At 41.8% G+C, this 27,146-nt stretch overlaps 1 protein-coding gene across 1 annotated transcript in view; it reads right to left on the bottom strand.

Annotated features, from left to right (window-relative positions):
* Positions 1 to 27,146, bottom strand: part of LRCH2 (leucine rich repeats and calponin homology domain containing 2) — a 2,522,829-nt gene that overhangs the window by 336,891 nt on the left and 2,158,792 nt on the right. The window contains exon 19 of the mRNA XM_044057297.1: positions 22,151 to 22,211. Coding sequence (XP_043913232.1) covers positions 22,151 to 22,211 — 61 coding nt within the window. The remainder of the gene's footprint in view (positions 1 to 22,150; positions 22,212 to 27,146) is intronic.

Raw genomic sequence — 27,146 nt, 5'->3', positions numbered from 1 at the left:
GGTTGGTACTAGGCTATCAGTCCTAGGGCCTATACAAGCCTAGCCATAACAATTCTCTGGCTATTTCTTCCCACACTAATTCCCAGGACCCCTGTCTAGCAGGGCGACAGACGTGATCCCTGGGATGAATTTCCTTTCTCCCATCCAATCATCAAGTTTCCTTTTGAAGAGGGCCAAAGAGGTGCTCTGTTTGACATGTATGGGCAGTCTATTCCAGAGTCTCTGGGTCAGGAACCTATCCCTCCAGCATGTTTTGTTTATTGTGATGACAAGGTTTAGATCCCTGGAGTGTGTGGCTCTGAGGCATTGGGATTTCTTTAAGTGTAGCATGTCCAACAGCTCTGGGTTTGACATGGCCTTGTATGTTAAGCAGAGATCACCTTGGAGTAGACGATATGCGACAGAGTATAGCTGGAGTTTTTTTAAGGCGGTCAGCATAGGGCATCTGCTTTTGGCTTGTGATTCTTTTAGTGAGGTATTTCTGCGGCCTTTCCAGTTGTTGCAGATGTCTTGAGAGGTACATACCAAATGGGGTGTTGTATTCTATAATGGGTCTAATGAGGGATGAGTACAGTGGGACAATGATCTCTTTTTTTCTGGATGAAATGCCCTTAGTGATGAGGTGTGCCACATAGAAGGATTTCCTGACTGTTGTGGCAATGTGGTTATTGAAGGTGAAACCACTGTCCACCTGTGTCCCTAAGTCTCTTATCACACTTTTGGTGTTTAGTGCACTGTCACCTATATGGTAATTCATGGGTACATTTTTTTTTTCCCCAAAGGGGACGACTATACATTTCTTGGCATTGAGCTTGAGCCCATGGCTCTGGCACCAAGCATCTGTTTCTGTAAGGCCCTTTTGTAGAGGCTTTGCATAATCTGTGGGACATTATATTAGATCCCATGTCTCCTACATGGTAGTTTGATAAGGCAGCTAGTTGTACTTGTACCGTGGCTGCCACTGTATCCTGATTAAAGATTTCTGTTAAAAATTCCAGAATTGCTGATATAGGGGCTGTACAGGAATCTACGTGTTTTTTGTCAGCCCAACAGGAAAATCTCTTCCATTTGCTTGCATAAAGTTTCCTAGTTGTATTCTTGAACGGCGCAATCCGAATGTGTCGCACTGCTGGGGATAGATCTGGAAGCCTGGCTAAGATGGGAACTGGAGTAATTAGGCTATCAGCTTGAGGCTTTGAAGAGAGGGGTGCAGCGTTCCAGACTGATGAGTCCTAAGATCCGGCACTGGGTCCAGGATCCAAGGCTCCTCCTGACTATGGGGCCATAGAAAGGGGAACCATATCTGACGAGGTCAGTAAGGAGCAATGAGAATCAGCTTGCAACTCAACGATTTGGCTTTCTGGAGAACTTTGAGTATTAATGGAAACAGGAGAAATGAGTAAAGAAGTCCTAGAGGACAATTGTGGACAGGTGCATCCCTGGGTGACTGTCATGGAGGAGGGATTAGGGCAAAGCAGCTGCTACATTTGGAGTTGATGGACATGGCAAAGAGGTCGCAGCAAGGCTGGCCCCATTTGCATAAAAGTCGGTTCGCAGTTTCCTGTGTGAGGGCCTACTCGTGAGGCATAAGCATTGCCCTGCTTAGCCTGTCCACTATCACGTTGGATTTCCCCAGGATGTGTGTTGCAACTAGAAAAACGTTGAGAAGATATTGCCCACTGCCATACTCTTTGAGCCTCTCGACAGAGGGGGTAGAAACTGGTTCCGCCCTGTTTGTTGATGTACCATACCACAGACATTGTCTGTTTGAATCGCAAATATGCCTGTTGGAAGAGAACTCTGGAATGCCTGCAACACCAGAAGCACCGCTCTCATCTCTAGGACACTGATGTGCAAGTTAGTCTCTTGTTCCTGCCAAGTCCCTTGGACAGTCTGTCCCAGATAATGCCCCCCACCCTATTTGGGAAGCATCTGTGGTCACTGTAGCTACTTGTTTGGGGGAGGACAAACGGCCTGCCTATCGTTACCTGTGTGGATTGAAGCCACCAACTTGGGTCCCTCTTGCAGGTGTCTGTAATGAGGATCTTGTGTGACATGGGTAACTCCTGCATGGACCACTGAGCAAAGAGTAGCCACCGTAATATTCTCATATGTACATAAGCTAGTGGTACTAATGTTATTGACGCTGCCATTGAACCTAGAACCTTGAGGACAAACTTCGCCTGTACTTTCTTCTTCATGAGCAAGTTTGACACCTGATGGTGTAGCGTTATTACTCTTGTGAGGCAGTTTTACTACCATGTCTTTTGTGTTTAAGTCTGCCCCTATAAAGGTAATATGCCATAAAGGCAACAAGGCAGATTTTTCTAAATTTATGGTAATGCCTAGCTCTGAGCAGATGTGAATGGTGGTGTCCCTTGCCTGAGATAGTAGATGCTTGGTGGTGGCTGTCAGGAGCCAGTCCTCTAAATACAGAAACACCCGGAATCCTAGACACCTCAGGTGAGCCCCAACTACTGCCATGCATTTAGCAAACACTCTGGGGCCTGCACTGAGACCAAAGGGCAGAGATCTAAATTGGTAATGACTGCACCCCCAGCCAGAAGTGTAGACATCTCCTGGACCACCTGCCCATCCTTATATGGTAACACGCATCCTGAAGATCTATGGAGCACATCCAATGGTCTTGCCCAGAAAAGGGAGTATAGACTGCAGTGTGACCACCCGAAACTTCGCTTTCTTTATGAACTTGTTCAGTTTGCTCAGATCCAAGATTGGCCTTCAGTCCCGTCTTCGTTGGAACTAAAAATAACCTTAAGTAAATTCCAGATCTGATTTGGTCTGCGGGAACTTCTTGGATGGCTCTTTTTTCTAGCAACCTTTGGATTTCTAGAGTTGCTTGATCCCTTTGACCAGGTGGAATGCCTTGGATTGATCTTGTTGGAGGGGGTGGAGAAGAGAGGGGTATGATGTATCCCCTGGATATAAATCGACCATACCCAGTTGTCTTGACTGATGTTGAGCCAGGCCTTTGGGTACAGTGCTAATCTGCCCCTGACTGCCTTCACGGGTGGATAATCGTTCCTCCTTTCAGGAGTGCTGGAAGGGCCTGCCAGAGAACGTCTCTCTGTCACCGTGGTTCTGTGGACCCCCCCCTGCCGCGAGTGTGGATTCTTCCATTATTATTTTCCCCTCTGCCCCTGGGGGAAAATTCACCACATGTCCAGCGAAGCTCTTTGGGATTTCTGGAAACACATTTTTCCACCCTTCTGGTGTTTGGGATAAAGCCTGGTAGGGACGAAAAAACGTACTCCCATGGCAGACAGAGTTTTGTCATCTTGTTCGCACCTGGTAAGTCTCTCTCTAACCTTTGGCCTGAAAAAGGACAAGCCATCAAAAGGGGCATCTATAAAGGAAGACAAAGGGTTCAGCAAACTCGTAAAGGCACATCCAGGAATGTCTTCTCACAGCTATTCCTGTGCCTGCTGCCCTACTTGCTCCAATGGCTGCGTAGGAGATGAGGTGCATGGAGGAGTTTACTACAGAGTTTAGAGTCACAAGCTGACAGTTTACCTTGTCCGGCACCCCTACAGCTGTAGTACCCTGGAGAATACCTCCTAGCTCCTTCAGGAGATTCCTCTGAAGTCTTTTAAAATGGGAGAAGTAGTTCAGCAACCAGAGTGTAAAGGCCGCTGAAGAGAACATACGCTTACGGTATCTGTCCATCATTTGAGACTCTATCTGGCGGATGGACAGATGAAGAAGTTTCAGCCAATTCCTTCTTTGTGGCTGCCGCCACCACCATAGCATCAACTGGTACACTTCTGGTCAAGAACTGCTTATAATCCAGGGCAGTAATAAACTTGTTGGGCCTCCTTGGAACAGGTTCCATGGATTCTGGAGAGCCCCATGCCTTTCAACGGACCATCGCAATAAGTTGGTCGAAAGATGGAGGCACCCAAGAGGTGGAGGGTCGAGAGATGAATGCCTCCAGGTATACAGACTCATCTTCAGAAGGGGAGAGGGTCTTCCAGTCACCTTTCTGCTTCAGGATCTCTAAGATGTCTGAAAATGAGACATCCTCAGAGGGTGACCGTGGGGACCTTCCTGAATCCTCTAAGTCCGTATTCGATGTGACAGACTCAGAGGAGTGTAGGTGTTTACTCTTAGAGGCCCTCTTCCGAGGGACCTCCTCAGAGAGATACTCTGGGGAGGTTTCAGAAGACAGTGTCTCACCCATTGGGCTGTCCTGCATCATTGGCTCTCTACTGGAGAGATGTTGTTGAGGTTGACACTGGCCCTTTCGGGGGAAGAGTAGCTGGAGCCAAGGGTGGAGCAGTCTTGAGGGACAGCACACTCCTCATCACCTTGAAGGCACCATGATCCTGACCCGAGGGAGCCTCTGGCTAAGAGGAACCGGGAAACTTCCACCGCATCAAGGATGATGGCTTCCAGGCTGACGTGGGTGCCAAACTCACCTGCGTCGAAGCCCCGAGTGGAAGAGTCAGATCTGACAAGGGTCTGATTTGACTCTCCCCCCTGAAGTCGAGGCAACATTGGAGAGATTGGAGCAGAGGTCAGAACAGAGACAGCAGGGATGGTTTTCGGGTCCAACAGTTCCACCACAAGGATCTCCAGGTACTCTGGCTCCGAACTCATCTGAGTCGGAAAAGGAATGACAGGTAAAGCAGATTTGGTGTTCGGCTCCACGTCCTTCTGGGCTGGGCTCGATAATATTTTTGCTAGGGCCAGTGTCCGAACTTACCTCCTAACCACCCACTCCACATCATCATCAGATAGGCTCCTGGATGATCGAGAGGAATGGGTGGATGATCTGTGGCTACCCGCCACCAATTACAGCAGAGGAGACTGTGTCTCTAAACGGATTGGCTCCAAGGATGGTGACTGGCTCCTTTTATATTCTGAGAAGGCTCTGATAACTCAGGAGGAACTGATGGAGACTTAGCCTTCTCAGAACAGACAGACTTCGGATCCAAAGTAACCTGTTTGTCTTGTCTTTTCGTTGGCTCAGAAACTGGAGCTGAAGAAGCTGATGCTTTAGAGAACTTGCCAGAAGATTTGGAGGCCTGATTTCCTTTAATGGCCATTGCGAAGGGCTCCTTTAATAAGCCCCTGAGTATGTTTTGTTATTCCATTCCTGCAGGACCTTTGAACTAAAGGCATAACAGACAGAGCAAGAATCCTACAGGTGAACAGCCCCCAAACAATAAATGCAGCTAGTGTGCCCATCTATAATAGACATTTTTTGTGTGCAAGTGTCACACTTTTTAAAACCAGACTGTCTAGTCTCTTTGGTAGGATCTTTAGACATCCTGGTAATGTCACAATCAGCAATTAGTCAACCAGTACAAAAGGGGACACACTGTAAAGTATAGTCCAACTCAGTAAACTAAACTAACACCAGAAAGAGAAAGACCAATTTTTTTTTTTTTTAAAGAGAGGGTTAGAGGAGAGGTCTCCAAGTTAAACAACGGACTCCTCTAACCTGAGAAGACGCCTCTAACTTAAACAGCGAAACCTTGGAGGTTTAAGAAAAAACAGGGAGAGAGAGCCCTTTAACTAAAAATGGGCTAAGAAAAAAAGGGGGACAAAAAATGAATCCTCTAACTTAGACAAATTTATTTAAGAAGAAGCTAAGTTTAGCCGGGATAGGGGGAAAAGGCCTGAAAAAAACGACGGGGCACAAAATCTACAAATACACTTAACAGGCACCCAAAAGAGTAAGATATCTAACAAAGTTAACTTATTAAAGATTTAAGCACTAGAAATCACCAAAAAGCAAAGAATGAGAAAACTTAGCCTGAGCCAGTGAAAAAGCAATCCCGAAGCAGCAAGCAGCAAAGGAGATCTGGGTAACAGTTGCTAGACATCTTGGGATAGGGTATAGTCTCGGGCCAGTGAAAGCTCTTGACCTTTAGTATACAGCTGAGTCGGTACTGATGCTCCGTTCTGAACCCAACCATCAAAAATGAAGGCGAGATAGGACAATATAACATTAAAAGGTTTTGTGTTACCATGCATTTTCTGAAAGATAAGAAGACTGAAATTTAAATGGCTGTCATTGCTGTCCTCACTGATGTGCCAGAAAACCACAAATTTTAAAAGGAAGAGAACAAAAGTATGAGCCACAAATTCCAGACATTCTGTGAAAAACTTGACAGTTGAGAGCTGTGCACTCAACTCCTTGTACCCAAGGTACACGGTTTGAGCCTGAGCAAAGTAACACTAACCACCAGTTACTCTGAAATTCCGAATTGGGGTATTTTGTATATATATATGTATATATATATATATATATATATATATATATATATATATATATATATGTATGTATAGATAGATATATAGCTATATATATATCTATATACACACACACACTCTCCAGAAGAGACTTGTTGAAATGGAACTGTGGAAACAGTAAGGCAGCAATGAATAGGACTTAGAACAGATGACACACGAACATATGCAATTGTTAGGAAGGCTGCTGCTGCATTTCAATAACTGACATGTTAGAAAGTCTGCAATTGGATAACTGATGTTTCAGATGATCAACGTTCTACTGTACAATGCTTTATTTATAATTTTCTTATTTTTTATAATTCTTGAAATATTTATAATTAGTATAGTGCAGTATTTATTTATTGACATCAAGTCACAACGTACATAGATTAGCATGGGGCTCCTAGGCTCGTGGGGCCCCTGGGCAAATGCCGCATGTGCCCATACATTAAAATGGCACTGTATGGAAAATGGCAAATGTATTGTGTTAAAGCTTGATACTGGAGGAAAACAGTGTAATATGAAGTCTGAATCAGTTTTAAAAATGATAACTTTAAGCTGCAAGTAAAGTAAATTCATATGCTTGTTGTTATATTTTTGGTTGAGCTGTATGTGTAAATATTATGTATATAAGCAGTTGTTTGAAGTCACAGTTCAAGTAACTCATCATGCTTTACAAAGATGCACATGACTCTGTGGATATAATTAAGAAAATTCAAGAAATACAGCTGCACATTGGGAACAAAATACAGTTTACAGTCAATATGGGCAGAATCAAATAAAAAAAGTATTTTTCTGTGACACAGCTCAGTGAAAGTGCGTGCAAGACAGTTCTCATATTCACAGGAGCAAGGAAGACTTTTGAGATGACTATGGATTTCTAGGTTTGAGAAGTGGTAGGTCGAAGTCAGTACAGGAACAGTCTAAAGAAAATAAATTGATTAAACGCAGAATTTTGAGTTCTGCATACAAAATGCTCACAGAAAAGACAAACTATACATAGAATGCCTGTATTACTTAAGCATCACTGCAGATGCAAAAACAAAACAGACTGCAGCATTCTGATCTGTATGAGGGTTTAAGATGCTTGAAAATTGGGAATTATATTAAGTTATCATCAGGTGCTCTACCAGTGAAATATGCTCTACTTGCGCTTACAGCTATTAAAGAAGAGCAACAGATCAAATGTATGGAGAGTCCTGATATGAAAGCTGAACTGATAAAGCCAACTGAGTAAGTCAAAAGTATGGCAACCATTGTGAAGTAAGATAAAATTAAGTTTTATACAGACACAAAAAGACCTTAACAAAAGGATTCCAAGACAACACATTGACCTTTACACAAAACAAAAATAGCTGTCACTATACCTAATGCAAAGTTCTTAGTACTAAAGCTAATCAGGAATTTTGTCTAGTTAAACTAAACATGCAACCTTAAAGTGGTGTACCATTAATACACCATTTGTCACATACAGGTTTTTGAGAATACAATTTGGCATTTTGTCAGTACCGTAAGTTTTTCAGTATGTTGTAGCTGATATGACTGAAGCCCTTAAAAGGGGAGGTTAATATTATTAATTTTTAGCATTTGGTAAGTACAAACCAAGGCATGGCATTAGATTAAAGTGCCAGACAGACTAAGATCACAAAATGAGGGTGGACACAGCAAAGTGTTAGAATGGTGTGCATACCTCTCAACCTGGAAACATCAAAAATGTGGACAAGGCCCAAGAAAAATAGGTACAAATCTGTATGCTGATTAACATAACAGCTGCATACATATTTATGTAACCCCACCCACTCCACTGGAATTGTGGTATACCAGTTTTCAAATGCAAACCGAAAAAGTGACAACCATAACACCAGAGTCCCCCTGCAGCCATTCTAATGTCCCATTACCTGGTTATTTTTGCCCCATTTACCATAAACACGAATGTGCATACTGCTTAACTTCTACAATGATTATTTGGATTTTATATTTACATTTTATAGCACAATGCACAAACTAATATACAGCTGCTAAACAAAGCAATTCTGTTGCAATGAAAACAGACATAGCATTAAAACTTCTCTGCCCCTGAAACTCACGTTCATTGAAACAGCATTGAAACCCACACCACATCCAAAGAAAATGTATCTGGCCAGTGGTGGACTGGGCTGTTTTCAAATCATAGGCCCCTTGTACACAAGAAACATACATGTGTTCTTTGATACACCTTCCTGACTTCATTAAATTATATTCCTTGTATAATACAGCACACTTGTTAGAGTGCATTTTAAATGTATTGTTTGAATGTTTTTCCAATAGGCAATGAAACAAAATGCATGAACCAATAATGACAATACTGCCCAATTCAGAACATTTCCATCATAACACACACACACATTATATATATATATATATATATATATGTGTGTGTGTGTGTGTGTGTATAAAAATAGAATTACACTGACAGTAGTGTAAGCCATGGGCATCTTGCACAGCTTCTCAAACTTATTTTCAATTTCAGTTTTTTGCTTGACTTACTCTGATTTGTGATATCAGACCAACTCAATAGCTGTAAAATGGACAACAAAATAAACTAGGTGAACTTCATGGTTTACGACTTCCAATTTTTAGTTCAGGACCAAATACTGACAGACCCTCTCCTACATTCATCCTGAAGCATCAAAAACTATCATCGTAATCCAGCCAGGTGCTGTTAACTGGCCACTCTTGCTTCTCCACTGTCTGCAGTGGAAAAATGTGATTTATCTTGAATGCTGGAAAATGTACTGTAGTTGTTTAAAAATATTTTTCTTATAATGCAGCACAGAATATAATAATTCTGATTTTCTGTTGCTGAATTTGGGTTAATGATATTTTTTGCACTTTCCACTGAGGCACAAATGCCCTTGCGCATGACATTTTCTCACTTCTGCTGTATCTGTAGCTACAGCCTTGACTTGATACACCCACCCCCTTTAAAAGAACAACAACACAATACAGTATCAGCAATGCATCTACATACTGCAGGAGTAGAACCCACAGCCTTCTGCAATCTGCATCAAAAGCAAGTATTTAACCTGTTATGCTATTAACAATGCAAGCAGACTCAGTGTAAGCAACACTAAACTTCTCTTTCCCTGAAGCTCTCAGCTCCTTGTAAAATCCACTCAACACTCAACTGTACCTCTCAACTTTGCAGCACAAGAAATCTGGAAAAAGCCAAAATGTATTGGGAAGGGGGCAAAAGCTCCAAAACCAGGGACACATTTTAAACATTGCTTGTATAATGTTGGAAAGTTGTTAGAATAAAATGTTGTGTTACCATTATGCGTTTTCACTGCCAAGTCTTGAACTCAGGACTCTGTGCACTATAGTCAGAGCAACACCCCACTATGCAAAATAAGCAGTTTCCTGAAAGATAGGAAGACTGAAACTTAAATGGCTATCATTTAGTGAATTCAGTTCTCACTTCTCACCATAGCTCTCAACATCTTAGCACAAAAAACCTCTACAAAGCCAATAATGGGGGAATACAGAATTCAGTTCTCAGTTCTCACCAGAGCTCTCAACCTCTTAGCACAAAAAAACAGGACAAAGCCAATAATGGGGGAATACAGCCCCAAAAACAGGGACACATTTCAAATACTGATCTTATAAACTTAGAAAATTGCTAGAACAAAAGGTTGTGTTACTATTTATTTTCTGAAGAATATGAAGTCTGAAATTCAAATTGATCTTCCACAAATATCCCAAAAAACACAGATTTTATGAAGAGCAGAACAAAAATATGAGGCATAAATGTGGAAGTGGTGGTGGGTAGGGACTTCAGGCCCTTGTTACCTGTACCCACGGCTCAGGGTTTGAGCCGGAGTACCTCTAGCCATCCGGTATATTCACCTGGGGCATTCTATATATACACACACACACACACACACACACACACACACACACACACACAATTCCGTTCTCATTAAAGAAGTACACAGCAGCAGCATTTCTCCATTCTCACTTAAAAGGATAAGCTAAGTAAGGAACATCTGCAGCATAATGCATTTCTCCAGACACACACTTCATTCACATTAAAACGGAAAACTAAAACTCTGCAAGCTAAGGAACTACATAGCAGCATTTCTCACACACACACAAGCATAATGCATTTCGTTTTCATTAAAAATGAAAAGCTAAACTCTGCAAGTTAAGGATCTACACAGCAGCATTTCTTGCACACACACCAGCATAATGCATTTCGTTCTTATTAAAAATGGAAAGCTAAACTTTGCAAGCTAAGGAACTACACAGCAGCATTTCTCACACACACACCACCAGCATAATGCATTTCGTTCTCATTAAAAACAGAAAGCTAAACTCTGCAATCTAAGGAACTACACAGCAGCAGCATTTCTCCATTCTCGCAAAAAAAGGAAAGCTAAGTAAGGAACTTAACCTGCAACATTACTGAAGCTATGGAACTCAACTCTACTCACACAGCAGCATAATGCATTTCTCCACACACATTTTGTTCTCATTAAAATAGAAAGCTAAAAACTCTGCAAGCTACGGAATTACACAGCAGAATTTCTCAGTTCTCACTAAAAATGGAAAGCTAAGTAAGGGAACTTAACTCTGCAGCATTTCTCATCATTACCTCTGCAGTTGTCTGTCCATTCTAGCCTTGCTGCTCACTATGAGTTCCATTCCCTTATTCCTGCAGCTTAAACAGGAGTTCCATTCCCTCGTGGCTGACTGGAAATTAACTCGTTATTGTTTGAGCTCAATTCCGACAGGCTGGCAGGCTGTTCCACACAGCTGATGTCATCGTGCAGGTGATGACATCAGCTCAAAAGCCAGAAAAAGAAAATTCAAATAAAACAGCTGGGAAATTTGGAAATTAAGGGGTGCCACTCGGGAATCATGGCACCCCATTATTTGGACCCCAAAACTCGGTAAAAACCGAGTAGTTCGGTACAGTGGGTATGATGGTGTACATCATCTTTTAATTGGCAACAGGTTGCAGCCAGATACTGCTATAAGGTGCAGGCCACTGCAAACATATAACCTCTAACGCAAGACTCCTGTGGTTCTTGGGGATAGTACACCTGTCTAAGTTTACATCAAATCTCTCAAATATTACTGTACTTCTAAAAAATTTTAACTGACCAGAAAGCAGTTTGGAGTTGGTCAAAGGACCAAGCTAGAAGTATGGATTTACTAAAGAAGCTGGTAACAACTGTGCCTACACTGAGATATTACAATATACCATTAACTACACCAGTACAAGTGGATGCAAGGCAAAAACTCCTAAGAGCAGTAAGTACTACTACAACAGGGACAACCTACTGCCTATGCAGTAAAAGCTTTAATAAATGCACAAATCAAATATGCACAAAATGAGACAATATTAAGCACAGTCTTTGAGGTGATCTGGGGAGTATCAAACAGATATAAGCACTCTCTAATCTCTAAGGAGCACACTGATTTCCACTAGCCATGATGTAAACTAATGAAAACATTTAATAGTAAGTAAAAATGATTACAAGAATGTAAATCAATAAACACCAGAATTCAGTCATGAGAAATGTAAAATTAAACTGTAGGATAGAAGTCCATTATTTTAGAAAAACTCTGTCTTAATAATTAAGCTTTCCTAATCTAACTAGAGAATACTGTCCTTGACATAATCTAACAAAACAGCAAGGCAAAGGCAGGCTTACAGTTTTTGGTGAGTTTTCTTTTTTTCTGGTATCATTGCACAGCACTGTAACTGACTGACCTCTTCACAAACTGCTCAGCACCTGACTAACTGCACAGATTAACAGTCTCAACTGTCTTACTTTTAAAACTAACAGCTGCTTGAAAAAGTTCTTTCTGTCATTCAGCTGTTCAAAAAAATCACCTAGCAACCAGGAGCATTCTAATGACATCACCTACTGTTCATCTGATTGTCTACAGTACTAAAAGACACTTCCTCTCAAACATGCATAATCACAAATGTATCAACATTGACAGATTATTTAAACATTCTGTTTAAACAATGAAATATTCAACATTTAAAAAACTTATTTACATTTTCACAATTAGACATGCTGGCATACACGTTAATCTGAGAATATACACAAATCTCCTGCCAGACATGCTAACATAGATGACAATGTTTTCATTTTCTACACAGGATGCTTTAATGCACTTACTGGCAAATGCCGTTGCTGCTGTAGTAGAGTTTTGTTTCAAGGATCGTTTCTTTTTCATTTTTGTCCTTAAGTTTGGAAATGACCTTTTTTGTAATGCTGGCCTTCAACTTCAAGTTGAGGGAGCAAAAGTCTGGGGGACAAATGACTTACCTGTGGCTTTGACAGGTGATTTACCAAGTAGAATACATATGAATGACTGAAGAGATTTCATTTTTTTTTTTTTTTTTTTTTGCAGAGGAGCTGGATGTCTTATGGGTCATGATGCAGACACCAATGAAGTTAACTGAAGGCAGAGGAGACACAGACAGAAATGGAACTACTGACAGAAGTCAATGTGAGAATGACCAAGCAATGCTAAACAGTTTCACTAGGTAATTATACAATTTTTACTATACTTTCAGTGTGGAGCACAGGATCTCCCTCACTCTCTTCCCTCTCTCTCTCTCTCTGAAGATTCCACTGCAACAGTATTTGCAAGGTCAGTCTGTAATGTCCAACCAACAGCTAGTCTCTGACACCTCAGATAACATGTTGAAAGGTCTACCAAAGCAAGTCCTCATCTAACATGAGATCTGCAGAAAGATCCAAAATCAATTCATTCAATGAAGCCTCAGTTTTACTTCAGATGTCACTTCTGAGAGTGATGTGAAATTAAATAAGGACAGAAACAACTGCATTTACTATATTAGACAAAACTAATCATATGCATACCTAACTCAAATGTCATTTTCTTTTAATTCCTAATCCATACTAGTAACACAACTTGCTATTTGTAAAGTAAAAAAAACAATGTGTAATACAGCCTACAAAGGGCATAGCTTCTCCTTCTAATAAATGGGAAATGTACTTTAACCTTTAATAAACTAGATGTATACTGAAATTACGTCACTGGGTGGGGTTTAGTATGCCTGAGTAGAAGCTTCAATGTCGTACTATCCTTCTATCTCTGTATCTTCTTCATCTGCAGGCATTAAGCCTCAGCCTGTTTTTTAATGGTAAAAGTGTCTATTCTAGGTACGCAGAACTTGAGCCAAAATGCTAGACACTGAGTGAGACCTATGAGGAGGATAAGGCAGCCATTCTAGCACAGCAGGGCCAGTGAGGAATGATTTCCTAATATGCAGTCTGAGGATTCAGAAGTCAATCAAACTACTGAAACTGACAAAAGGTGAACTGTTCATCATCAGAGGCATCACCATCTGAACCTAGTAACTAAGACTGCAACTATAAAAGGGTGGTTGATCTTTGACTAACGAGAGAGTGAGCCTGGGAGAAGGGTAAGACTAGCAGAAAGCTCTCAGTAGCTCACCATCTTCCTGAAGCAACTGATCAGACAAGTTTGCAGCTCCCTAATGCTCTGAGCCTTTCGTACAAGACACAGCTGCAGCACAGTCAAACTTCTGACAGCAATGATGCCTCTAATGATGAAAGCTGAAAATAATGTACTGCCAAGAAGGAATGAGCTGTTACTGATCAAATGAGTGTAGTCAGTGGAGGACTCAATCTGTATTTATATGTAGAAAGAGGACCTGGACTTTGAAGCAGAAGCATTACCAGGTCTCTACTTTACTGCAATGATTTGTATTCTGTGACAAGAGACCAAATGGCAAAAAAAACTCCATGTTACCCTTTTTTTAAAATTATCTGTGATATCTTCTCAGAGGTGAAGAACAATGAAATTTAACATTAAATATCCCCTAGGATTACAGTCATCCACTTCACTGTCACTTACTATGCAGGAGATGTAGAATCTCATCATGGAAATATCAGAGATTTTGTTTCCACAGTGATACTTGTCAGGAAAGATTGTCCAGATATATGCTGAAAAATCTTTAAAAAAATAATGAACAGAGTTCATGAGACCAGTGTGATCAATAACAACTATATTGGTGTGAAAGTCAGTTTTGTGTATGTAAAGGTCTAAAGCCTCTAAAAGATCAGTTTATTTAATTCCCTCCTTTCCTCTTCAATGCAGCCACCTGCCTGACAGCTCATCTAACAGCACACAGTCAAGCCCATTTGTTCCCCAGTGGTGAATTAGGTGTTGCAGAATGGCCTAGCCCCTTGTTTATTTTATTCTGAATTTGTTAACCATGGTAGAGCTCAAATCCCATTGGACTCATTTCAGTCTCAGCCCAGGGGAAACACAATAGCTAGACAACAGTTGCATAACATTAGAGAGTGAACGACAAAATGCAATACATACATATATGTGTATATATATATATATATATATATATATATATATATATATATATATATGTATATATATATACACACACACACACACACACACACACACACACACACACACACACACACACACACATTATATACAAAGTGAATTTCATAGTTGGCTTGAAGGAATACATCATATACAGAGCGAGTGAAAAAGACAATATCCATTTAGACATCCACAACCTCTTTTGCCCATTTTTGCACATGTGGTCATGGTGTCACTTCAACAGTGACAATCATCTAGAGCCAAAGTTTACACCACTGGGTGGCTAACCCTGTTGCAGTTGTTCTTCCACATTACACACTTGCATGCACAACCACAGTTATGGACAATTTACAGTGTCCAATCCACCCACTGCATACATCTTTGGAATGTGGAAGGAAACTGGAGCACATGGAGGAAACCCACTCAAACAACCAGGAGGACAAGCAGACTCCACACAGAAGTCACCTCAGCTGAGAAATGAACCAGGGAACTTCTTGCTGTCAGGTGGCAACACTATCTACTATGCCAATGTGCCACCCTATACAAAGTGGAAATCAGAGTTGGCATGCCGAAAGAATCACAATCAAAAACAGAGTCCGAGCAAGATAAGTAGAAATGTGAAGGGAATGAAGAGGTTAAGTTACATGACCAGAGAGAAAACAGTTGCATTTTTCTAGAATCTTGAAATGTGCTTTTATTTGAGAAGGGAAGATACAGTAAGAGGAATGATCTTTAAGAAAAAATTTCTGAAGTGGCAGTTACAGAGGTAGTTTTTGAACCACAGCAGTGCATCATCAGTGATGCCTATTTCAATGGTCTAGGAGAATAAAACAAGATGAAAGGTCCTGGTAAAGTCAAAAAAATGTTGCTCCAGTAATTAGGCCTTTATACAATCAAAGAAGAATATTGTCTTTGAGTGTCAAGATAGTTTTGGATTTACTCCACCCACAACAAAAGACATGCTGCTTCTGAGACAGAATGTGGTATCGGGCTGATGTATTTAGTGAGTTGCAAGGTGGTTGAAATGAGAAATAAAAGGAGGCAGAAAGTTAAGAAGATGTGGAATTCATGGAGGGAATTGCTCTTCTATCTTGTAAGATGGCTGACCTCTTTCCAGAAGTTTTTGCGTGATTTTATGAGTGATGTTTGGTATGATTTCATCAAGTTCATAGGTTCATAAGTGTTTACTAGGCTAACGACCACAAGGGCATTTTTAAGCCTAGCCATGCATCCCAAATCTCTGATAAGTTCTGATACCCTTGATAAAGTACAGTTTTGTACCTACCATAAATGTAGATGTCCGATAGGTATGCATCTGCAGTCATCACATATGGGTTGTCCTGCCTCAGGCAGCCCTTCGGTCGGCCGGATTCCAAAGTCTGGGTCTGGCCTCGGCTGATGTCGCACTTTCCCCGACGTCAGAGCGTCTGGGGTATAAAAGCATCAGCCGATGCCATTTTCCTCAGTTTTTCTTGCCCCAGATGCCAGGTGCCCTCTAAGGAAGGCTAAAATTTGGAGATATGCATTGTAAAAACAAATCCAAACATGCACAGTACTATAAAAACAAATACACCACAATAGATCCCCCCAGCTAGCTATAAGAGGGGTAAGTACCCAAGAAGTATACCACAGAGGGGAAGGAGGGAGGTTAAACCTGACTGCAGATGCATACCTATCGGACATCTACATTTATGGTAGGTACAAAACTGTACTATGTCCTTCAAGGATGCATCTGCAGTCATCACATATGGGTAGAATACCATAGCCAATCTGGGGGTGGAGGTACTAAGTAAAGGATGGTGTAGCTAAGATACCCTGCAGGACTGCCATAGCAAAGCCTGCTCTGGATCTGGAGTATAAAGGTAAATTGTAATGCTTGGCAAATGTATGCACGGAGCTCCATGTAGCAGCTTCTAAAATGTCCTCGGTAGCCACCCCTCTTAGGAAGGCTGTGGTGGTGGCTGTGGCTCTCGTGGAATGAGGTCTAATGTCAGCTGGCACAGTTTTTCCATGAAAGGAGTAACAAAAACGAATGCAATTTCCTACCCATTTTGAAATTATCTGTTTGGAAATTGCTTTTCCTTGTGCCCCAGCAGCATATGCTACAAACAGCTGGTCAGTCTTTCTGTAACTTTTAGTTCTGTCCAAGTAGTAGCGCAAATGTCTGTGTATGTCCAGGGTGTGCAGAAGTTTCTCCCCTTTATTTTGTGGTTGTGGGAAGAATGTAGGCAAGTGAATAGCTTGGTTCAAAGATACCCTGGATACCACCTTTGGCATAAATGTAGGATTGGTTCTCAATGAAACTCTGTCCTGATGAAAGATAAGAAATGGCTGTACTGCCATTAGAGCTTGTAACTCAGATACTCTTCTTGCTGAGGTTATGGCCAGAAGGAAGGCAGTTTTCCAAGACAGAAACTGTAGATCTGCAGATGCTGCTGGTTCAAAGGGAGGAAGTGTTAGTTTTTCCAACACGAAGTTAAGGTCCCAAGTAGGTAGAGGTGGTTTCCTTGGAGGATTGATGTTTTTGATTCCTCTTAGAAATGGTCTCAGGAGAGGATGAGAGAAGACAGGTGGATTAACATTGTATTCTGCTGAAATTGCTGAGGCATGTATCTTAATGGAAGAGTAAGACAGGCCATTGTGGAACAATTCTGCCAAATATTCCAGTATATGTGCCATGTTCATCACTGTCACATCTAGGCCCTTTGTTGTGTTCCAAGTGTGAAATCTTTTCCATTTTGCTGAATATGCCTTCCTTGTGGAAGGCCGTTGAGCTTCCATAATAATATCCTTCACTCTCTAGGATAGCTTATCCTGAGGAGGAGTCATGGTATTTTCCAGGCAGTTAGCTGCAAGGTTTTCAGGTTGGAATGCAGAGTCTTGAAATTGTGCTGCGTCAGTAGAAGTGGCCATAGGGGGAGAGGCCACGGTTTCGTCTGTGACATGCTCTTTAACAGTGGGTACCAGTGCTGTCTTGGCCAGTTTGGAGCTATCAGAATAACTCTGGGCTGCTCTGTCCTGATCTTCAGTAAGACCTTGGTCATTAATGGGAGAGGTGGAAAAGCATACACTGCTAGAGCTTTCCAGCTGAAAGAGAGAGCGTCCACTTTCCATGCTTGTGGGTGGTATGTCCTTGAGCAGAATTTCTTCAGTTGATGATTGTGGGGGTAGGCGAACAGATCTATTTCCGGCCTTCCCCACGATTGTGTTATGAGTAAGAAGATGTTTGGGTGCAGCATCCATTCGTGTGCATCCATGATATTTCTGCTTAAGCTGTCTGCCAGTATATTGTCTTTCTCCTGGCACGAACTGGGTCTGCAGCTGTATATTGAGTTTCAAGGAAAGTTCCCATAGATTCATTGCCAGTCTGCAAAGAGGGTAGGAATGGGTGCCTCCTTGCTTGTTTATGTAACACATAACTGTGGTGTTGTCTGTCCTTATGAGTAGGTGGCCTTGATGAAGAAAAAGTTTGAAGGCCTTGATTGCTTGTATCACTGCCAGCATTTCCTTTTGGTTTATGTGCATGCACCGCTCTCTTTGTGACCATAGCCCTTGGATACATCTGTCCTCCAGGTGTGCTCCCCAACCTTGGTCTGAAGCGTCCGTAGTGATGGTTTGGTTGGCTCTTGGCTTGCTGAAGGGCAACCCGTTGTTCGACTGGCAGGCTTGAGCCCACCACAGAAATTCCTTTTGGAGGCATGGAATGAGTGGGATCAAGGTTTCTAAGCTGTGACTGTGCTGAGTCCATAAACTCCTTAGGTACCATTGTAATTTTCTCATATGCAGCCTTGCTTGTGGGATCAGAAGAATGCAAGATGCCATGTAACCCAGGGCTTGCAGGATTTTCCTTGCAGTCAGCTGAGTTTGTCTTGTCAGATTCTTGAAGTAATCCGGTAGTTGTTTTTGTTTTTCTTCTGTGAGAAAGGCCATTTGGGTGGTTGTGTCTAGATCTGCACCCAGAAAAGTTATTCTTTGGGATGGAACAAGTCTTGATTTGTGGATGTTGACTGTATATCCCAAGGCCTGCAGTAGGTGGATGGCATAATCCAAGTCCTTTAACAAAGTTTGCTTGCTGTCCGCTTGTATAAGGCAGTCATCCAGATATGGGTAAATTTGAATCCCCTGAAGTCTGCAGTGTGCAATTACTGAAGCCAGGCATTTCGTGAATACTCTGGGCGCAGTAGATAAGCCAAAGGGCAATGCTGAGAATTGATAATGCTCTGACCCAGCAAGAAATCTGCGGTGTCTTCTGCAACTTTGTCTGATAGGGACATGCAGGTATGCCTCCTTGAGGTCTAGAGTTACCAGCCAAGACCCCTTGCCCAGCATGGGAAGGAGTTGCTGTAGAGTCAGCATTTTGAATTTTGGCACAATGAGGTAAGTATTGAGTGCGGACAAGTCGAGAATAGGCCTCCATTGATTTTCTTTTCTTGGAACAAGGAATAATCTGGAGTAAAATCCTTGGCCTTGTTCTGAAAGAGGTACCTTTTCTATAGCTTTCATTTGTATTAAGTTGGAAATTTGTTTCAAAGCCTCTGCCCTCTGATTTGGTGGCAGGTCTGGCATGCCTTTTCTTTTTGGCAATGTGTGGAAATGGAACCTGTATCCTTTGTCTATTATTTGCAGTGTCCATGTGTCTCTTGTAATGCTGTGCCAATTTTTTGAAAATAAAGAAAGCTTTCCGCCCAAAGGTGCTTCTAATTGAGCCCTGGTCGGCGGAGTCAAAACAAAGTCATTGAGTCTGCCCTGGTGTAGCAGTTGAAGTTCCTGCACTACCTCTCTGGTTGGGAGGCTGCCATTGACGGCCTCTGTAGGAGCCTCTAGCTTGCCCTCTACCTCTGGCACGCCTATTCCTGCCTCTCTGAGATTTGTCTGAGTCCGGAAAGGACCAATTCTTAGTAGGCCAATTTCTGCTGAATCTCGGTGGTTGGACTTGCAGAAAGTCTTTGACTGCTTGCACAGATTTTGCCTTTTCTTCAAATTTCTTTAAGACCTCTTGAGCCGTGGAACCAAATAATTTTTGCTTTTCCATAGGAGCATCCAAAAGCTTAGCTTTAACATGGTCTGGCAGAGATTGTTCCTTCAGCCAGGCATGCCTACATATGACTGCACCTGTCACAGCTGACCTACATGAAGCTTCCAGTGCATCATAACCACACTGCAAGAAATGGTTACTAACCTGCTAGGAGTTATGTACCAGATCCTGAAGGGATTTGCGATCAAGGGGTTCAGAGGAAGACAGTTTCTTATGCAATTCATCTAACAAATACTCTTGGTACTGTATCATATGTAATTGATAATTTAATGCCCTCATGGAAAGAGTTGCAGAAGTATACACTTTCTTACCCCATCTCTCTAAAGCTCTGGACTCCCTTTCAGAGGGTAGAGGATTTCTAGCAGTGGCAGCTGCAACCCCTTTTGGGCCCTGGGAAATAGTTTCTGGATCAGCAGAGTGGGCCTTGTACAGGTGTAGATGTGAGTCCGGGGCCCTGTAGTACCAATCAGGTTTGGCAGGAGCCGGAGGGAGAGAGTCAGGGGCTGTACTAGCATCAGAGTACACATCATCAATAACATTCAAAACAGGAGGTATAGCTAAAGGCCTATGCTGAGGTAAATGTAAAAAGGTCCTTAATCTCTTTCTAGAATCAGAGAATTCCTGACCCTGCCATTGAAAATGTTCTCTCATAGAGTGTAATGTCTCTCCAAAGGAAAACTCTTCAGGAGGGGAGGCCGAGGGAATAGATTCTTCAGCATCAGAATCCTCGTAGGATGAATAAGCCTCCTCCTGGTGGTCTAACAGAGTAGAGCCATCAGTGGACTCATCTGAGGAGTGGGGGTCAGAGGGCTCAACCCTGGGCCTTTTGTCTGGAGGTGGTTGAGAGCCCCTGTCCGGATGAGGTTGAGAACCTCTAATTAAGGAGATAAGATCCTCTGCTAAGCTGAGAATCTGTGAGCCAGTAGAAGGTCTCTGAGAGGTAACCTTGGGAGGCAAAGCTTTAGTAAGTTTAGCAGCTTTAGCCCTAGAGAAAGCCTTAATGGACATGGAAGCAGGAGGTCTGGCTGCACCACGTGCAGGAGTAGACTTGTCTAAAGGAATGGTGTCGGAAGGTTCCTGGACACCAGTTTCAGAAGGTAATTCAATAACCGACTCGGCCGGGGCCTCCGGGGCCGAGGTAGTCGGTTGTGCGGTTTCGGTAATCGGAAGTACCAAGGACTCCGTTTCAGCCGAGACCGAGACACTCGCGGTAGGCCTGACCGTGGTTTCAGCCCGCGTGTGCCGGTCCTTGTCCTTCCATTTCTTAACTAAATGCGAAGTCTGAGTCTCCGATGGCAACTTGTAAGCAAAACTAGCCCCAAAGAATTCCTCTGCAAACTCCGACCGACGTCTAAGAGTTTGTCGGTTGAAGGAAGCACAGGCTGAACAGGCCGAGACGTCATGGTCTGGGCCTAGGCAGGGGAGGCAGTAAGAGTGGAAATCCTTATGAGGTATTTGTTTCCCACAAGTTAAACAATTATTAACTTTATCTGACATCGGCTGAGGCAAGAAAGAGTCCCCAACGGGGTACTTAGCTTTTTCGAAGTCTTCGGTAGCTGAATCACAGGAGCTGGCCGACCGGCACTTGCGAACTGCTTCTGCTTTGGGCACCACGCGGCAAGAAAGACTGAGGAAAATGGCGTTGGCTGATGCTTTTATACCCCAGACACTCTGACGTCGGGGAAAGTGCGACATCAGCCAAGGCCAGACCCAGACTTTGGAATCCGGCCGACCAAAGGGCTGCCTGAGGCAGGACAACCCATATGTGATGACTGCAGATGCATCCTTGAAGGACATCTGCAGGCAGGGGTTTGGGAGATGAAACATTTACAAGCAGGGGCCTGGAAGTCTGACCTATGACAGCATACAGTTTGCTTGGCAAGGTTGCATAGCTGGGTTTAGCTCTCTCAGTTTATAGTAGTAGGAAATACTTTATCTTGGAGGCTCCCTTAACCTTGACAACACTGACTGACCAGAGAAAAGGATGCATGCTTTCTCACATATGCATCAATTCCCGAGTAGCTATGTCCACTGCAATACCTAATAGTATGTGCTCTGCAGGCTCATGTACCACAAGGGAAACATCCAGTGCTCTTGCTAGGTTTCATCCAAGTAGAGAGCCAGAGCCACCTCCCTACTTCCAACCCCCCCCATACACACAAGATGGGAGAGTTGGCAATGGCCATTCACTCCCACCCCCCCTCCAACACCCACACTACTAATCTAACATAAAATATGTGCATCACACTTAGGGTTTCATCCATCTGCCCACACAGGTGTGTTACTACCTCGTTTCATTTACGTTTTATTGTGCTAGCTGTCAAAACAGAGCAAAAGGAAATAAAAGGCATGGTAAGCATCATGTTATATAACTTAAACATGTCATAAATTAAGATAAAAAGAAGTGACAAGCAAAAAGATACATTTTCAATGGTATATGGTAAAAACACTCACCTGAACGAGGTTTTAAGCCGAAGGGTGCAAGGGATGAAGCATCAGACATCCTGTCACCGTCCTGTTGAAAAAAACAATGGTTTAATTAAAATACAGCAGCAAAATGTAATGGAATGCATATTACTAAATCAAATGCGAATAAGTACAGCAGTGACAAAAACTGGAAACAAATGGTATGCTTTAAAATTGCAAACAGCTAAGGTTTACAATATTTTAATATGAGCAAATTTCCCAGTGCCACTCAAATAATGCTTAATGTTGTTCCTTAAAAATGTGCAGTATTTAATACTATGACTTACCATTCTTCAATACAGGGGAAAACAAATTAAGGTATTCAAAACAGCAGCAAGCCTCCAATGAACAAGTTTATTACATATTTGGATGTCTTTATCCCCATTTTACAAGGCACCAGTACAGCCTCACTAGCAGTACCATGTGTAGTTTTTGAGGCTTTACAGAGAAAATATCTTATATTTGTGAACTGAAGGAAAGTATGAAAAGGAAGGGTGATTAAAGGGACTTTGTGAGACACAGCAAAAAAAGAACGTTAGAACGAAGAGGAATATGCATTTTAGTGAAAAAAGGGGAAAGAGGGAGACATGATACAGATTTTCTAAGTGTTTTTTGATTTTACATCACCATTTGTTAATCAGGTAAACGGACTAGTCTGTGCAGATCTTGTTCAGCCATGATAAAAGCCACATTTAATTATTTACACGAGAAAAGGTTATATACAGAGACTATTTCAGTGTGGCCAATAAAAGAACACATCTTTGAAAGAAGACAGGAAACAGGCATATGCACTGGAAATCAATGCAGACATGGGGGAACAAGTAAAGACAAAACTGATGGTATCCACAGTCAGAAAATACAGATACCAATCATTACACCGCTGAGTCACCCTACGGAGATCCTCTAAAACTGAAGTTAAGGAGGAGAGACAGTCAGGGAATGAAATAAAAGGAGGGAGAAATAAGTTCTATTGAAGATATTTATTTTTACTAAGAGGAAGCAAAAACTGAGCCTTCCAAGATTGCTGCATACTGAATGACAGCTTAATTTGGTTTCTCCCATTGTGAACACAGAAACTCAGAAGAGTGAGCCAGTGAATGTGTTTTTGGGTAAATTTCAGTTACTGGCTAGTAAGTGCACTGTCTGGATGCCAGCAAAAAAGATATTAGGAGAACCTGAAAGAAAATCAACTACAAAAGGTGAGGAGAAAACAATGGCCAGGAAGATTCCTGCAGCTGTTAAGCAAAAAGCAGTTCAAGCTCCAGCTTTGGTGCAAGAATCAGTTACAGTAATATAGAAAAAAATAAGTCAAATGTGCTCAAATAAAGTATGGCTAAAAAATGGAAGAAGCTTTTAACAGATATTCACATGAGCTGATCAAACTGCAAAAAATCAGAGGTCAAAATGAAGAAAAGGCTGGCTGAGTATGAGACTGATCAAAAAGAGATGTTTTAAAACATGGTAGAATTAGAGGACAGAGATTTTCTGCTGTGGCAGAGAAACTGGAAGGAAAAAAACATATTAATTTTACGCAAAAACAAATAAGCAACTGGACTGGCATGCCACTAGATGTTAATTGAAAGGGCACATTGTGTGTATGCTCTAAACCTGGCCATGAGAAATTAGTCAAGACCTCATAGTAAAGATGCAATCCTACCAGAAGAAAGAGTTGACTCTGACAAAAATGTGGCACAAAAAACCTTCTTGCAGAGGTCAGAGGGATCAACATGAAGAACATGGACAAAGTACTTAAAGCTGGAGGCAGTAGAGTGTTTATGGAAAACGATTACTCAATTTAAACCAAGCAGCAGAGGATTATGTTTATTCCATCAATCAGGGAACATCGAGAAGCAGATGTGAGATTCAAGATGCTATACCCAGCTAGCTTTAGAAATCATTTTCTTGGTGGGTCAAAGTCACGCACTGGAAGAAATACAAAGTTTGTCCAAGACAAAATGAGCTATGAAACAGAAGGGGATTCTGCTTCATATTCTTCTCATAATGAAGCTCATATGCCAGTGAAGACTTTTATAATGTCCCAAAGAAAAATGCTTGTGAGACAGAAAGCACAGGATTTTACTAGGAGTACCAGGGGTACATTAAGAATGAACTAGAGACTGGAGTTGGGAGATAGAGATCAACAGGAAGAAAACCAGTGACTCAAAAATGAATGAATAAATGTAGGATTGCAAAGCATCAATCACATTTGGGAAATATGGTGAACATGAAAACCTGGAAACACACCACTTTTTTTACTTTGTTAAAATAGCAGGGGCCCCAAAGCATATGCCCTGATTCATATCATTAATGTTTGGAAGAACATTAAGAAGAGAGAAAACGGCAACTGTTTTTGTTCTTAAAAGCATTTTATAACACATGATACATACTACATGCTATATACTAAACCTTTTTCAGTTATTTTTGAGTGTAATATGGATACTAAAGTAAATGGGTGCCATTTTTTTCTTTCTTCTTGTTCAGCTTTAAGAAATGTAGACACTTCAATGTAAAAAGAGAAGAAAACCTGGAAAAAAGAGCATGATACAAGTGAAAGTAATATGCTTTTTCTTACTTTTACATATGGAAATGGCTGGATTAAGTCCCTTGGCTTGATCTAATAACTAGCTCTAAGTGGAAGCAAGTAAATAATGCTCACAGTGCATCATGGGACACTTGTAGCTGCAGGCAAGGCAACTGTACATGTAGTTCTCATGTTTCTATGGATACAAGCTGATAAGGGCAATAAAAACAGAACACTTTTAATGGCTAAAAGATAATGTTTTATGAAAGTATTCAAGTTGCTTCCTATATCTGGGAGAGGAATAAAGATAAGAAAAAAAAACCAGACAGCACTTAGTATAAGTAGAAGTACAGGCCACACCATGCATCCTAGTATGGATAACCATCATTGTAGGTCAATTCAAGCCTGTGATTGTAGCTGTTAATCTGGGACAACTGTTCCTATTGAGAGGGTTAAACTTCATTGTTTGAAGATGTACACAGTTTTGGGTGTTAATACTAAGAGATTATGGGGGTGTGTTCTGGGATGTGTTTGCTTTTTATTTTTTGAGGGTTTTCATTAAAACAACGGATCTTGTAAGATGTGACATAGGTTCAAATGGATATGACAAGAAACTACTGTATAAAAGCTCAACCTGCCAAACAGTGTATGCATGTAACACAAAAGCTGAAACTACACATTAAAAAAAGCTGTTATACATAACCGATGGGAATAACTTCTTAGAATGGCAACACTTTCCATACTATATTTGAATGTGAATGGTTTCACAGGTATATACAAAACAGAGAGAGTAGTGAACTATATTAAAACTACAGAGTGCAAATAGCTATGCTACAGGAGACACATTTGGAAAGAACAGAGCAGAGCATATAAACTTGATAATTCTTTCTTTAAGTGGAATATCTAGGACAAAGGAAAAGGGAAGTTCTCATTCAATTGCTAGAGGAGGTCCAAAAGTGATAGAAGATGAAAAAAGGATAACTTTTAGTTATGTACTTACCATAACTTTAGATGTATGGGATCCATCTCTCCTACATTCTGTACTGATGGGTTCGGAGCCGATCCTCGGCTCCGACTCGGCACACTATACTATAGAACAAAGTCTCTTATTGGCTGAGCTATCCCACATCCCGGGATGCACCACCACTGCTTCCCCAGATCTTGTTTGTCCGCACACATGCACACACACATAGACTGTTGATATAATATTGCCAGGTGTTTCAAGAGATGAAACAGTTGAACTCGGACTGTCCGGTCTCTTCTGGTCTCCAAGGCAGGGGGAAGGAGGGTGGGTTATTAGGAATGTAGGTGAGATGGATCCCATACATCTAAAGTTATGGTAAGTACATAACTAAAAGATGTAATGTGATCCTATCTCGCCTACATTCTGTACTGATGGGACAGCGTCCCTAGCACCTGATTCCTGGGTGGCTCACTGGAAAACACTCCTGAGAACTGTGGAACCGAAGGAAGCTCGCCCCCGAGATGCCACGTCCAATTTGTAATGAGAAATAAAGGTGTGAGGGGAAGACCACGTAGCCGCCGCACAAATGTCACTAATAGCAAGCTTGGAATGAAAAGCTGCCGAAGTAGCCATAGCCCTGGTAGAATGAGCTTTCACTGTAGTTGTAAGCTCTTTGTTAGAAATGAAGTAAGTATGACTGATACAGTCTCTGATCCACTTGGCAATAGTGACTTTCGTGACGGCTTTGCCCAATTTATTGTCTGAAAAGGACACAAACAACTGATCTGTTTTTCGTGCTTGGTGCGTCCTATCCAAATAGAAGCGTAATTGTCTGTGGACATCCAAGGTGTGAAAGATGTATTCCGCTCTGTTTGAGTACTTTGGGAAGAAAACTGGAAGTTCCAGTGATTGTTGCAGACAAAAATTAGAACAAACCTTAGGAACAAAGGATGGGTTCGGTCTGCGGGATACTCTATCCTTGTGAAAAACCAGGTATGGTGGTTTGACACATAGGGCTTGAAGTTCCGAAACTCGCCTGGCTGATGTAATTGCAAGTAATAAAATTTCTTTCTTGGAAGACCGCTTTAAGTCACAAGTTGCTGCTGGTTCAAAGGGGGAAGAGGTCAAAGCACCTAACACCACATTAATGTCCCACGGTGGAGCGGGATGAGATATCGGGGGCCGTAGCAGCCCAGCACCTTTCATGAAGGCTTTACACAACTTGTTGCTCATCAAAGGTGGTTCTATGCTCTCATGAAAATTGGAAATAGCCGCCAATTGAACCTTGATGGTAGAGACCGAACAACCTTGATTGAACAGAGAAGCTAAAAACTTCAGAACCTCTGACACCGGGGCTGTCATGGGGTCTAATCCCCGGAGTTGGGCCCAAATAGCAAATCTCTTCCATTTGCTGCTATACATTTTCTTAGTAGAAGTCTTGTGGGACGAGGACAAGATATGTATGACTTCCGGGTCCAAAGCATGGTTCCTGACTATGG

The sequence above is a fragment of the Protopterus annectens genome, chromosome 15.part0, assembly GCF_019279795.1.
Source record: "Protopterus annectens isolate FY-2018-M chromosome 15.part0, PAN1.0, whole genome shotgun sequence".
NCBI classification, from domain to species: domain Eukaryota; kingdom Metazoa; phylum Chordata; order Ceratodontiformes; family Protopteridae; genus Protopterus; species Protopterus annectens.
Note: the sequence above shows the minus strand (reverse complement) of the source record. Positions and strands in the feature narration are given on the sequence as shown.